The following is a 14,952-nucleotide window of genomic DNA, read 5'->3' on the forward strand; positions in this document are numbered from 1 at the left end:
TTTTAAAAAATAAAAAAATATTTATTAAATAAAATGTATGATGAAATTACCATTCTGCCCTTTCACAATTAATTAATGTAAAAATATTTTCCATGTGGTAAATTCTGGACCACTCATTTAATAAAAATGAGTGGCTAATAATGCATCTCAATTCTCAATTAGGCTAAAAAATCTCAATTGATCACAACCCTATATATTTATATATATATACACAATCCTATATAGGGTTGCGTTAAAGATAGAACCATTCTTAAGTGTAGAACCTAGAACTCTACATATTTTATTCATTGGATGAGGAAAAAACGACGGTCAAGATTAAAAATCATACATATTAGACTATGTTTTCACGACATTCCGAACTCAACATGTGAAAAAACTCACATGTTGATGGATGAATGAATGAAACGAAGAAGAGTCCATGCATGCTTTATTTTTTCACTTCTCTGCATTCACCCATTAATAATAGTTTTGGTTGTAATGGGAAGTTGCTGTGCAAATCAACACCATTGGATTAAAAGATCTAACGACCTCCGTTTGGCATTTGTTCTACGTTTAAGAATGGTTCTATCTTGATCACAATCCTCTATATATATATATATATATATATATATAAAAGAAAACATAAAAAAAAGAAAAACAATATCGAACGCGTGTCATGAATTAATAAAGAAGAGAATGAGTAAAAGGAGCACTCAGTACCACATATAAACCAAACCCTCTTTAAAAATTAAGGTCTCCCACTAATTAATTAAGCAAAATCTGAGATGGGAAGAAGACTCAGTTTTCTCCTAATTCATCTCCTTGTTGTAGCTGTTGCCACAACTTCCACCTCCATTTATGAGCTGCTCAAGAGCAAAGGCCTCCCGCCCGGCCTCTTTCCCAAGAGCGTCGTGAATTCCTACGACCTCAACGACGACGGCCTCCTCCAAGTCTATCTCGAGAGGCCCTGCCTCACCAAGTTTGAAACTAGGGTGTTCTACGACAGGGTTGTCCGAGCTAACCTCACCTACGGCCGCCTCATCGGGCTCCAGGGCTTGACTCAGGAAGAGCTCTTTCTCTGGCTGCCCGTCAAGGATATAATTGTCTACGACCCCGACTCCGGATTGATCTTATTCGACATTGGTGTTGCTCATAAACAGATGTCTCTTTCTCTCTTTGAAGATCCACCTCTATGCCATTCTCAAAGTATGTCATTCATCTTTTTATTTTATGTTTCTTATATTTTTGTTACATCTAGATTTTGTTCATTTCTTTTGAAATGCAGGTAACTGGATGGATGAGAGTCTTGGAATAGAGATAGGATCTCAAGCTCAAAGATGAAATTTTACAAATTCTTGATTCTGAGGAAATCATTTGGTACATTGAATTAATTTTAAGGACTATGTTTTTTGTTGGATATTTTGGATTCTATCTTTAGCACTGTGATTGTTTCTCAAGAATAATTATGTTCGATAAAGATATGAATTTTCTCATTGAAATTTGACAAGTGTATATAAATCTACATTAATTTGCATAAAACAATAGTTGACAAATGTGTGCTGATGTGAATGATTCTACATAGATATGTATGTGAATGAGCAGATAGATAGGATAACAATTTTACCATTAATATAGAAGATCCCATATTTTTTTTTTACTTTGAGTCACCTTATTTTACGCTTAAATATTTACTTATTCAAGAGGCATACTATCTTAGTCGAATGGGAATGTTGTAAATAAAATATAATTTTAGTCTAAAATTCAATCTATATCTAAATCTTGAAATTACTTTGAGATACAAATTATGATGCATATATAGGTAGAATATCAATCAGACGATTTACGTAGCTATTGATGTAATAAATTATTATTTCTAATTTATATATATATGTAACATAATTTTTTTTATGGTAAACATCAAAATAAAATAATAAAATTATGAATCAAAATATATTTCAATGTACATTTGACAAAAAAAATGCTTCATTAATTTTTAAAAGTTTGAAAGTTATCAACAAGAAAAATTAATATTTTAAATATAGTAATGTTGGAATATGTAAGAAATATGTAGGAGGCTTATTTAGTTTGGAAGTAATATTTAGGAGTTCAATGAAGTCGAGTGAATAGACAGACCTCGGAGATTTGGTAATTTTGGCAAATTGAGAAAAACACTTTAGCTTTTAACTTGTCAACTTATGCAAACACACTTATTTATATAGGTACTCCTCACATATTTTAGAATTCTCTATTCTATTTTTATATATTCTATATATCCAGATTTTTCTTGACAAAAATCTTAATATTTTATTAGATAGTATCAATATAGATTATTTTATTGCATAATTATAGAAAATTTTGAAAATTATTTTCAAGAACGAGAATCCTATGATATGTTAGGAATCTTTTATGATAATCATCCACGCTTGAAATGTATATTGATGTCTAAAAGTTGGATAGGATGGCCTTTGTGTAAAGATTATATTTCCCTCAATTTCTATTATAAAATACAAGTTGATTATTGAAAGATAAGAAGTCACTTCCATGTATAAAATTTCAGAGATTAAAGAATTCGACTTTTGGTTCTAGATTAACCGGAATAAATGAGATCTCTATTATCTTAGGGAATGTTGAATCGGAATGAAAATACCAAGAAATGGAAGGGTATCAAATTCCGCTATTGTATTATAAATTAAAGAAAAAAAGAAAAAAATAGCATTGCATTTTATTAATTAAAGAAACCTTTCCGTCTACTTTAGAGTATTTATAGATGGGATATATTTCGTTAAGATAGATAAAAGAAAAATAGGACCATAATCCAGATTTAAAATCAATAAGTATCTGTTCATATCAATTACTTGAGTATTTATAAAAGAAAGACAAAAAAAATGAAACCACATGTCAAGAACTAGATTTGAACTGGTGAATCCAAACCCCCTAGCTCAAGTGGTTGAGGAGGGAGGTAAGGATACCGCGGCATCCTATAACTCATGAGTTCGACCCCTGGGAGGCCACGAGATCGACCCCTGGGAGGCCCATCCTATAACTCACGAGTTCGACCCTTGGGAGGCCACGAGATCGACCCCTGGGATGCCCAACTTAGGGATTAATTTCCCCTGGGGGAGGTCACGAGATCGACGACCCCTGGGAGGCCACGAGATCGACCCCTGGGAGGCCCATCCTATAACTCACGAGTTCGACCCTTGGGAGGCCACGAGATCGACCCCTGGGATGCCCAACTTAGGGATTAATTTCCCCTGGGGGAGGTCACGAGATCGACCCCTGGGAGGCCCAACTTTTTAATCCTCTGCTCTACCAACCGAGTTATCCCGACCATTTACAATGTAGCATCCCCCACCCTCATTTTATTAGATGGCTAGAGTTGATGTCAATGTTATCTTCCATAACATTGTTGCTTCAGTTCTCCCATAAAACGCCTCTGTGATACACCAGCAACGGATGCATATTACGCTCAGAATCATGTGAAAGATCATTATGCAGAGAATCAGCATATATAGAACCATAAACGGATGAATCTCTCTGTTCATGAAGAAGCTTAAGGTTTTTCATTTGCCTAACACAATTTTATTTACAACTAGAGTACTAGATAATAAAAGATGACCCCTGTGATAGTCTTGAATGTTTACATTACATACAGTAGATGGAGGGAATTATTACCTTAAGCATCTATCTTTGTAGAAACATCATTTTTGGTTAGCATCTGCTGTACCTATAAATTCATGTCGATCGACTGCACGTTGAAAATCCATATAAAGAGGGGGAAAATGATGAAAATATATGTTTTCCACCCATTTGCAATAAAAAAAGAACATACTCTAAAATGCTACATGCCTGTTTACACCAGCAAGATCAATGACAATAGCAATCACAAGACATAGACAGCAAAACTGTAAAACTACCACACTAAAAACAATCAAAATCTGTCAGGAAATAACACAGCACAATAATAACGAGAAGCAGTAAAGAACACAGGATTGTTGTTTACCCAATTTACCTGAGGGCTTTGGTAAGCCAGGAAACTTTTACTATATTTTCATTGACAGGATATGGAAGGAAACAACTATATTATAACTATTCGTCTTCAACTCAGCCAGAAACGCGGGCCTAAGAATTCAGCTATGTTTTGGGTTGTGGGAGTGCATCATGAGCTCCATCTCCAAGAAAAGTGTCTTCCTTCACTTGGATCATGGCTCTAGTGTTCAGCACCTGTAGACTCTATGCTCCAACAAAATCCAGATCCAGATCAGTTTGCAGAATTGATCTCCAAGTCTGGATATATATACCTTCAACTTCCATCTTTTGGTCAAACAAATTAAAGTACAGTACATAACTATATATTCATATATCCAACTGGGGTATTTCAGGAGTTCACAATCATATAGCTATATCATCGGGCCCTATTTAACTTAACTTATGCATTTCAGAACAGGGATGTGGTATTCTAAGAAATCAGATGAAAAGCGTTAAATAAAATAAAAGGGAAAGTTCAGATGTTGATATGGGGCAGAGAGATTGCTATACAGACTTAAACGATAAACTAATCCTTTTATAATGCATTTCACAAGAAATACATAGATTCAGTAGCGTTTCGAAATCCTAGGCATTGAACATCTATTTTTCCTATCATGGTAAAGCCGTAGCACAATTGCAGCAGTTTCCTCAATTGCTTTAGCTGTAACCTCTGCATCATAAAACCAAATGAATCAAGATCGCAACGACAAATATTAAGGGACAAAGTGTACAAAAGTTTTTATCAACTCACCAATCACAGGCCAAATGGGATTCTGCTGGAAAATATTGCTAGCAAACTCAAGCTCTTGTTTAACATAGTCCATTTCTGAATAGTTGCATTTCATCACACTATCCCCCAACCCCAACGTCTTCGCCCTTGCTCGTCGGATTGATCGCAATGCGACCGGATTGATCGTGAGGGCGAACACCTTCTCGGGGTCGACCTCGAAGAGCGTCTTCGGGAGATCAACATTCATGACAATCGGCACATTCGCCACTTTGTACCCTTTCTGCGCGAGGTATATGGACAACGGTGTCTTCCCTGTACGAGACACACCCGTGAGGACGATATCGGCCTGATGGAGGTTCCGGGGCAATGCTCCGTCATCTTGCTTTATGGTGAACTCGATGGCCTCAATCCTGCGGAAGTAGTCCTCCCCAAGTGAGCTGGTCCGTCCCGGAGCCCACCTAGGGAGGCCGGAAGGAGACACGCCGAGATGGGAAGCAACGGCTTCGGTTATGGGGCTAAGAACGTCGAGAGATGTCACACCCCACAGCAGGCAGGCTTGTCGAGCTGATTCAGCGATTGAAGGATCGGCGAGAGTGTATACTAGCAACGCTTCTTCCTTGGCCGCTTGTGCGATCACCTCCATCAATCGGTCTACATCATCGATCTTTAAAAAGATGAACAAGAACACGACGGTCTGTTAAGAATCTGCTTGACACAAAGAACACAAGCACAACACGATTTATACAAACACGAACACAACATGGACATGAAAGTGACACAACTCAAATACAGTCTATACCATTGATCTTCAAAAACACAACTATGAGTGAAGATCTTGATACAGATATGCATCATAGTTTTAATATACTTGCTTCTAAATTATTGGAGCCAACTAAAACAAAAATAGCATTAAATCCCAGAAATATTATGTCGAAGACTCGAAATCGGGAAGAAAATAATAACTGTAATGCCAAGTCAGATTGGTATATACAGTATTAGCATTTCAGATTGGTCATTAAAACCATTCGTGCAAACCATACCCAAACTCTTAAATAGGTCTGGTCTGACCAATTTGTGTGTCATGTTGTTGACACCATAATGACACAAACACGGACACAACACGAAAACAAATTCAACTGACTGCCAACACGAACCTAATACGAGATTCTGATGTTATACAAACACGACACAAAATTATCACCTTGGCCTTGTTACATCTGTATGATAAAAACACGAACACGAGATTCTGAACCATTGAGTTCTGGGTGTTTGTATCATGTCAAAAATTAAGCAACCATATAATAGTTCCCACAAAAATCGTTGGCTATCACTACTATCAATCATAGTTAGAACTCCACTACATCTGCATTTAATATTTCATATTCTAATTCATTCCAACAAACAAGATTAACAAATCGAGTGTTAATAAGAGTTATCATACATAAATATTCATTTCATAAAATGAAGCAGTGAGTTAAGCAATGGGTCCAGTGAAAAATCAAGCAGTCAAAAAGAGCAACTTACCCCCGAAAACAAATGGGTATTAATCGGGCAAACCCGATCCACCAAACAATGCTCAAACTGACCCAACGCAGCGGTGACGGAATGCTCCACCGTCCACCCCGTTCCGTCAGAAACCATGTATATCGACTTAGCGGCGGCTAACCCCTCCCCGCCGTCGCTAAAAAGCGGCTGCTCACTTCCACTACCACTACTATCATTAGTATCGGAGACTAGCCTCGCCGGAGAGTCGGCGGCAGTCATCACATCAGCAGATCTGTCAACCGGGCGGCTCAATTTACGGCCGGACCGAACGGCGCGAGCTCTTGACCAGCGGTTCAGCTGCGGGCTTGATTTGATTCGGCGCGACGGAGAATCAGGCGAAGACGGAGGATCGGAGAAGGTCGGGGCGATGGGCTGCGACGGCGTTGGCGGGATGTTCGACAAGGAGGATAAGGTTGAGGAGGAAATCATTTTCTGTTTATCGTTTAGTTTATGCGGGTGTTTCGGTTTGGTGTCTTACCACTGAGATATCGGGCTTTACGTGGCACCGTCGAGACCTTCGGTATTCTACAACTCTTCCCTTCGTCAGATTGTGATACAACTTTTTAAACTCTTTTTCGTTGGCTGAATATTTATGTAATATCGTTATATTGCTTCTTTCAGTTTAATTCTTTCTTATTTAATTAGCAGCCTATAGGATTTCATATTAATCGGATATGATTCATAAAAATTTAAAAAATAGTAATACGGTATATTCGATTTATCCTCCTATTTTTATTGGAGTATATCAATACGTCATAATCAAATATAAACCATAAACTATGATCTTGACAGTTAACAAATGTAATGATTGACATTTTTTGTTGCTTTTATTTTGTCATCTACCCTCGCTAGTGTGGACTAAAATCTCTCCTCGATCTCACAAGTTCTCTACTCTCTACAATCAAATTCTTTGTACTTGCAAATTGTTATTCTTGCAAATGGATTCATTGCTATGCCTATTTTATAGTACTACCAATATTAACAAGGTTAAATCAATTGCCCAAGAGTCAAGCCCAAAGAAATACACATTTTAAAAACATATTGGGCTCTTTATACTCAATTTCTTTGTGAAATGGCCCAACTAGAACATATTCCAACTCAGAATGTTCATTAATGGAATAAATTAAATTTAAAATAAATATACTGATTTTTAAATATACTGATTTTATCGTACATACTTTACCTGTACATATCCATGAATTATTATCAGTTCAAAGCTACCCAAAGCTACCCAAGTGCTATAATTGACATTCCATGCTATAATCTTAAACTATTTTGCAAATTTTGTTATATCTAAATACAGTTGCAACTTGTGTTTATCACTAAAAACAGCATCGTACTTGTGCTTAAACGTGTCGTACAAGTGCTCGAGGTGCATGCCTTTACAATTCTGGAACCATGTGAGTATTGCGTTTAATTTTATTCGGCCGCCTCCATAATTAAGTTTTGGATCCGACACTTGCCATTGGTACTGTCTGCGCCTCCAACGGTGGGCATTTCGCAGTCATCTTATAATATACGATCTAGTGAGTTTGTAGAAGAAATCTGGGAAGTCCAATTTTGTGGCCAAAAAACTTGACATCTTGTTGGACTTGTTTTCTGTATTCTCCAAAGGTAAAGCTTCTATAAACACAAGTGTCAATCCCACTTGCTATAACGGTGTCGTATGATGGGCAGAAGAAGTATGCCGTTGAGAACCTTTCATATACAGGGTTTGCCACTACCCTATGCTCCACGCTTTTGTACACGTTATTACTCCACGCCTGCAATTGCAATTTTTCAATCCAATTTTATTGCATATTGCAATATTCTTCTTTATTTCTAGTATTTAATTGTCTACCTATATATATATATATATATACGCCAATGCCATCCCAGTTCTAATAAATAAATTGTGGATATACATATACTATATTTATACCTGAAACAAATCACCAATGTTGATAACAAGGGCTTGAGGATTAGGTTTAACAGCAAACCAGGTGCCATCTTTGACAAGCTGGAGTCCACCGATTTGGTCTTGGTGCAACACTGTGACGAAGTCACTGTCAGTGTGTGGCATTATGCCAAACATTTGTGGGAGAATAGGGCAGGCTGGGTATCTGTTTAATCTTAGGTAACATGTGCTCTCCACACAGTTCTCTTTGAAGAAATCTGATTTCTGCCCCAATTCTGATGCCAATATGTCCACCAATTTCTGTGATAATTCAGACACCATCCTCGCATACTGCCCCATTATTGAGCTGAATTTCAATACCAAAAAAACAATCATTACAATTTTTTTTCACATAACTCAATTGCAAAAGCTAGCATGCATGCAAGGGATGACACAACACATTCATATGTCTCACATGCCCTTTTGGCCATTTCTTGATCATTACAAGCACTTTAAATCTATTCGTTTCCATAATATAGTGGTAGTTAACTATACAATTAAGTTAGAACTTGAGTTGGCTTGATTAATGTTTAGTAGGAGTATTCAATTTTTGATTAATGGAGTAGCTAGTAGATTTAAAATTGAATGTTGCAATGAGAAAAGAAAAGGTTTAAGATTGAAAATGCCTGAGATTATTGTGGGTGTTGGGTGAGGCAAGTAGGTCGCTGACGGAGACATGAAAAGCCTCGGACCAGGAGAGCTGGGCGAGGCAGGTGGCGGATGGCGTCCCCCACCGGTAGCTCCCCGACGAGAAGTTGTACGCCGCCTTGTCGGAGAAGGGTTTAGCGAAGAGCTTGGCTTGTTCCTCCCTCATCTTCTCTAGAACCTCTCCACAAATCCCATGATTTATCACCTGGAAAAAACCCCACTCCTGCGAAGCTAGGGCGATCTTCTTCTTGCATGCCCGCTTCGACAACTCCCCCATCTTCAGCTCGTTTAGATCGATCATCGGAAGCTCGCATTCCCCCACGCCCGAAACTTCTGGTGCCGACATCACCTTCTCCAATAGTCTCTTGTATGTTGTCTCAAATGGTGGATCAGCCGACTCTTGCATTCTCCTCGCCTTATTATAACCAAATTATTAGTATTCAAAAATGACAGGAAGAGAAGGTGATAGAAGCACTAGCTAGATTTTCTTTTAAAGAGGAACAATATTTGCGTGCCAAACATTCTTGTTTTGTCATCGATGAAAACGTTGTACATCAAGTATCTACAATATTGATGAGTTTGAAGACAAGTTCATTAGAACTATGTGTGTGTGTGGTGATGGGGTAGGTGTCATGTTTTGAATAATATTTGTGCTGTAAAACTCGAAGCTTCCAATACATAATTCACCATAATATATATCATGAATAGCAGGACCCCCATCACTCTATGCAACTTAGTTTCACAAGATATCAATCTAGAATAGATTAAATTACTATAAATGAACAAACTTCGACTGGTAGACATGTAGTATTTGGAGAATTAGAAATAAATAATAAAATGTGCATATATTTATGTGTCTAATAATCTTGATTTATTTGAATATGAATCATGGGCTCCATCGACAATATTATTGTATATTCGGACATTGACATTTGGATAAATATATGATTGTAAGACAAAGTTTGACTATCTTATGTTCATGTCCCCCCAAATTAAGCCTAATTGAAATATACTCAAAATAGATAAAGAGATTGAACAAAAATACAGAGTGCACATGTAACATGTCTACTACACTAAAAGAAATAGGGTGGAAAAACAATGTTTAGTGGTATGTTTCTACTTCTACTCATAGGCACCACGTTTGTGCTCGTGAATTAAATAAATTAACACATTGTAATATATATTATGCATTTAGAAAATATAGTTTTGCTTACTTGGTTTGTATGCTTCGAGTCATTCTCAGAGGCCACCATTGTTAATGAGTCTTCAACTTGGCTCTAATCCTAAAGCTTCGGTTCATTTTGTTGCATGTCAAAAATACATTTTTTTCATGAGATATTTCACACATTAGATAATTTATAGTGTTGAACTGAAGAGTGAAAAACTGAGCAACTTACTTTTATTGATTTAGAAGGCAGAAATGAGATGGTGAAATATGGATGTTGAAAAGAAAAATAGCGAAAATACAGAGATAATATAATATTGTGAAGAGAAGAAAGAGAGGGGTTAATATAGAGCTGCCGATAAGGAATATGCGTGTTGTCCAGGATGGCTGGAGCAGATATATATATATATATATATATATATATAGAAGGGAAAAGGGGGTCTTCAATAATTATAACCAGAGAAATGGGAGTTCAAATTTATTGTTTCTCAATAGAGAAATGGGAGTCTATGTTTCAAGAGATGAACACGCGGCTCATACTGCAATCACTAATCTTCAATATCTAGAGTGGATTTTCTATTGCAATTGGATAATAAACCTTCACATTCACTTTTAATTTTATGGTTGCAAATTAATAAAAAAAAACATGGATTTTTTTTACCATATTAGTGCTTCCCAGTTTTTATCTCGTATTTTCTTGATTTGGAAAATAAATACCGTCCATTATTCATGTGATGATATTATTACCAATTCAAGTGATTGATTATGGTGATTAGTTTTCTGGAATTATATAATTTCAGGATTTCAGGGTATCGATTAGATTTTAGTATTTTAATTATATGTATAAAAATCAGTGGTTAACAAATACTCCAATCTGCCAACAAATGTCCTATTTTTTTTTATTTTTGTCTGTTCACCAATAAATGTTCTATTTCACTTTTACTATATTTGGCAAGATGGTCTCTCATTCTACTAACTTACTCCGCTCACATTTTATTATAAAATTAGTATATAAAAATAGGACTCGCAATCTCATAACTTTTTCTATCCAAGCCCATTGGCGCAGTTGGCCATGGGGGCGGATATGGCGCCATCCTGGAGGTCTTGAGTTCGACTCCTGGATGGCGCGACTTGGGGGTTAATTTCCCTGTTGGCCTGTTCAAGGTTGTTTCCTTGGGGCTTGGCAAGCTTTCGAGTCTGGACGCGTCTGAGGGTGGCGGGTAGTCTACGGGGCTGAACTCGTCGGAGGGAGGCTAGTCTACAAGCCGGACGTTGGCTAGTTCACGGGCCGAACTCGTCGGAGGGAAGCTAAGTATTCGAGCCACGAGGGGCTGTGTTGGGATAGTTCGCTTGCCGAATGTATCTCGAACTCCTATGTATGAAAAAAAAATCTCATAACTTTTTCTATCACTTTCTTTTATAAAGTCAACTTTTTTCTTAAAACTCAAGCCGGTAAAAAAATGAGACATTTATTTGTAGACGGATGGAGTAACAATCCTTACCACACAATATGGAGTATACAAATTTTTTTTTTCTTTATTATGATTAATCCTTGGATAACTGGTTAATCGTGTTGGAAGGAAAGATTGTTGAGGATCAAGAGGCCAATTTCCCTGCAATCACTTGTTTAGGATTTTAGTGGGAAGTCTGTTTATGAGGTAGATGGACACTTCATAAAGGACACAATTGATGCAAAGGTGGTGGTATTGCCTTATGTTAAGTCGGAGGATCAACTGGCGGATATCTTAACAAAGGCAGTAAGTTCGCACTTTTTTCAATGCGTATTGGACAAGTTAAGTATTGGTGATCCCATCACTTAACTTGAGGGGGAGTGTTGGAAGGAAAGATTGTTGAGGATCAAGAGGCCGATTTCCCTGCAATCACAATCAATGGGGAATTAGTAATTGATACTTACCTTGTATAGGAGATTTGATTAGGGTTATGAACTTACCTTACGATGTATTATTGAGCCTATAAAGAGGCATGTAAATGTATACTCATATCAACAAGATTGAGTGAAAAACATATTCCCAAACCTTTCTATCAAATCGGTTCACTTTTTTAACCATTATAATAGTTTTATAAATTTTAATATTTGTTTTTATTTTTCATATACAAAGCGTATGATCTTTTTAATTTCAGTTGACCTAACCGTACCCCCTCTAAGTATATAAGTATAAAAACAGTTTTAAAATAGTAAATTAAATAACTGAAAACAGTAAAACCTCATAGCAAAGCACTATCGTGGCTCCAATAAGAAATTAAAAGCTTAATTGTTAGTAATTCATATTAGTTCACATGCGCGATCATATTTATGTGGGGTTCATGATGATACTTATTCATTAATAATAAGACCCTAAACGTGATAAGTGTGACGTGAGAATCTTACTGTATAATCTCAATTATATCCTACTTGAATCTAAATTGCATTAGCATTTCGTCATGATATTATTATTACATGCCAGATAATCGAATGCAAAACGATGTGATAGATACATGCATCTTGGAGACGAGAACATATTCGTCTATAGTGGCAATCTTCAATTTTTGCAATTAAAAAACCTATCCAATTTTACAATTGCTCAAAATGTTAGACTACAATCGCAGAAGATATACTAATTCGTAATTAGCATACTAAACATGAATATTAAAATAAACTTGAGAATTAGACAACATATTCGTCTATAGTGGCAATCTTCAATTTCGCAACATTACATAGTACTAAAATAGTATACTGTATATCATTATTTTCATAATTAAAGCTAGATTTAATCTATTTCTATCTACTTATAAATAAATATATAAAAATTTAAAATTTTATATTTAATGTAAATTATAAAATTAATTATCCCAATAATATTTTAAAATATTATAATAAATAAAAATGTTTAAAAGCATATCGCTTATGGAGTATATAAATATGACTATATTAGTCATCAAGGGGTTATGAAGTTTAGCATCGTGACAGGAAAGAAGCGCACTGATCAGCAAAAATAGCACGGATAGTATGCCAATTTCGTTTTTCCTTTTTTAAATTAAAAAGATAATACTTCCTCCGTCCCGCTAGCAGTCCCAATCACTTTTGAGCATTCGTTTTATGAAAATGATAATAAATAGTTAAAGTAGAGAAATGGTAAATCAAGAGAGAGAATAATGTAGATAAGACTCGAAAGTGACTGAGACTGCTAAAGTGGGACGGAAGGAGTAACAATTATTAAATTTAGGGTTTACGAAAACAATGTCAACATAGTATATTAAATATATCAACACGAAGATATGACAATGTCAACAAAATTTCATATTGATATTGTACAAGCAATGTATTGACATAGTATTATGTAACATGTATTGATATAAAGTTGTTTTACGAAATTTATGAATATTTACGAAAATTTTATCAAATTTTGACATCGAAACATATGCATGTAGGATCCCCTTGGAATCCCTATAAAATTATCTTTAATTTGATATATGTTGTGCGAAAAAATAATTTAAATCGAGATAGTTATATGCATTTTAGTTTTGTGATATTTTTCAAAAGTTAGTTATAATCAATTTATTGTTAATTGACGTTAATACCTTAATTGATATTTTTTATGCATGGTATTGATACTCGGGGATGAATGACCTTGGACCTTGATTTGAAGATCTAATGTCTGTCATTTAGTTACAGTTAGTTAACAATATAATGCACCGCTGTGGTGATATATATTCTCTTGAGTATAAAGAGATAAAAGATGCAAACCCTATTTTCAAAAATCTAATTTGAAGTTATCTTAACACGCCATTCATCTTACTTAATCCTATACTGAAATACTGATAAAAGTTAGTGAATAGGTCGAGTTTGAAAAGCTGAAAACGAATCTAAGAAGCAAAGAAAGTAAATAAAATGTAGACAATGATTGAAGTGCAAAGTTTAAAATATATTCGGTCATGTCACAGAGTCATAGTACAGAAATAATTTGGTCAGAACTAATTAGAGAGCGCAAGAGAAAAGGTAAAGTGATGGGGTACGTACTAAACATTACCAAAGAGTTCGGCCCCAGCCTACAGCTATCAGTTCGGCATTACCAAAGAGTTCGGCCCCAGCCTACAGCTCGGTAAAAGCCGACCAATCAAGCTCTACTCTCAGATCGGCAAAAGCTGCTCGGCAATAGTTCAGCAGTTCGGTCTCAGTATTCGACCGAACTGGGAGATAGTCAACTCATGCAGGATAGTGGACCAAACAGAGAGATAGTGGACTCATGCAGGATCTCATGCAGGATAGTGGACCAGACAAAGAGATAGTGGACCCATGCAGGATCTCCATGACCTCCACGACATCCACAACCATCATTAGTGGTGATGCAAGCCACGATCTTAGTTCAATGTATAAATAGAACTTAGATCAGATAGACAGAGGTCAAGTTCTCTAGAGATCAAATATCAGATAGCAAGTCTGTATTGTAAGCTGTAAACCAGATCAAGCAATACAACTCTGCCCTCCTTTCTTCCCGTGGACGTAGATTTACCTCAGTAAATCGAACCACGTAAATCTCTGTGTCGTGATCTATATTTACCAGCATTCATCACCATCAAAAACTCGCCCGATCCATCACTGGCGCCGTCTGTGGGAAACAGAGAACCAAAACTGTGATAAAAGCGAGTTTTTGATCCTCTTCCACCAAAAAAAAAAAAAATGCATACCAGATCGCGTAATACCCATACTTCCGTCCGTGAGGAATGTGAGGAAGCTAGTCCAGCAGCCCGTAGGCCTGGAAAGCAGCCTCGTGAGAAATCTGTCTCCAGTCCTCACGGTGAAGGAACAAGCCACTCCAGAAGTCGTCGCACCGAGTCTTCCCAGCAGCCCGATTTGAACGAGGCTGTCAAGTTGTTTTTGGCCGAGAAGCAGGATGAATTCTTAACATTCCTGCAAACAGG

General features: G+C 36.5%; 3 protein-coding genes across 5 annotated transcripts; 1 reads left to right on the plus strand and 2 right to left on the minus strand.

Annotated features, from left to right (window-relative positions):
* The first annotated feature begins 764 nt into the window (after positions 1-764).
* LOC121808707 lies at positions 765-1,385 on the plus strand. The gene is made up of 2 exons (XM_042209301.1): positions 765-1,185; positions 1,265-1,385. The coding sequence occupies exons 1-2, from the start codon at positions 765-767 to the stop codon at positions 1,318-1,320; spliced, it is 477 nt and encodes a 158-aa protein (XP_042065235.1). The 3' UTR covers positions 1,321-1,385.
* A 3,137-nt stretch (positions 1,386-4,522) lies between these two features.
* Positions 4,523-6,845, minus strand: LOC121807033 (probable pyruvate, phosphate dikinase regulatory protein, chloroplastic). Its single transcript, XM_042207215.1, has 3 exons — positions 6,263-6,845; positions 4,760-5,402; positions 4,523-4,678 (listed from the first exon to the last, which is right to left on the minus strand). The coding sequence occupies exons 1-3, from the start codon at positions 6,710-6,712 to the stop codon at positions 4,575-4,577; spliced, it is 1,197 nt and encodes a 398-aa protein (XP_042063149.1). The 5' UTR covers positions 6,713-6,845; the 3' UTR covers positions 4,523-4,574.
* Positions 6,846-7,509: 664 nt separating this feature from the next.
* Positions 7,510-10,406, minus strand: LOC121807284 (gibberellin 2-beta-dioxygenase 8-like). Of its 3 annotated transcripts, none has more exons than XM_042207501.1 (5): positions 10,265-10,406; positions 10,082-10,156; positions 8,846-9,282; positions 8,205-8,526; positions 7,510-8,046 (listed from the first exon to the last, which is right to left on the minus strand). In XM_042207501.1, exons 2-5 carry the CDS (start codon positions 10,118-10,120, stop codon positions 7,807-7,809), a joined length of 1,038 nt encoding a protein of 345 aa, XP_042063435.1. In that variant the 5' UTR covers positions 10,121-10,156; positions 10,265-10,406; the 3' UTR covers positions 7,510-7,806. The 3 variants fall into 3 exon arrangements, with proteins under 3 accessions (XP_042063435.1, XP_042063437.1, XP_042063436.1); XM_042207503.1 differs by having other exon boundaries at positions 10,082-10,150; positions 10,265-10,386; XM_042207502.1 differs by having other exon boundaries at positions 10,082-10,406.
* Positions 10,407-14,952: the final 4,546 nt, after the last annotated feature.

The sequence above is a fragment of the Salvia splendens genome, chromosome 6, assembly GCF_004379255.2.
Source record: "Salvia splendens isolate huo1 chromosome 6, SspV2, whole genome shotgun sequence".
NCBI classification, from domain to species: domain Eukaryota; kingdom Viridiplantae; phylum Streptophyta; class Magnoliopsida; order Lamiales; family Lamiaceae; genus Salvia; species Salvia splendens.

Coding starts and splice junctions, on each gene's coding strand:
- LOC121808707 (XM_042209301.1), top strand. CDS start 765: ATGGGAAGAAGACTCAGTTTTCTCCTAATTCATCTCCTTGTTGTAGCT. Junction 1,186..1,264: donor ACCTCTATGCCATTCTCAAA/GTATGTCATTCA, acceptor TTTGAAATGCAG/GTAACTGGATGGATGAGAGT.
- LOC121807033 (XM_042207215.1), bottom strand. CDS start 6,712: ATGATTTCCTCCTCAACCTTATCCTCCTTGTCGAACATCCCGCCAACG. Junction 5,403..6,262: donor ATACCCATTTGTTTTCGGGG/GTAAGTTGCTCT, acceptor ATCTTTTTAAAG/ATCGATGATGTAGACCGATT. Junction 4,679..4,759: donor TCCCATTTGGCCTGTGATTG/GTGAGTTGATAA, acceptor TTTATGATGCAG/AGGTTACAGCTAAAGCAATT.
- LOC121807284 (XM_042207501.1), bottom strand. CDS start 10,120: ATGGTGGCCTCTGAGAATGACTCGAAGCATACAAACCAA. Junction 9,283..10,081: donor ACTCGAAGCATACAAACCAA/GTAAGCAAAACT, acceptor GGTTATAATAAG/GCGAGGAGAATGCAAGAGTC. Junction 8,047..8,204: donor ACATTGGTGATTTGTTTCAG/GTATAAATATAG, acceptor TTGCAATTGCAG/GCGTGGAGTAATAACGTGTA.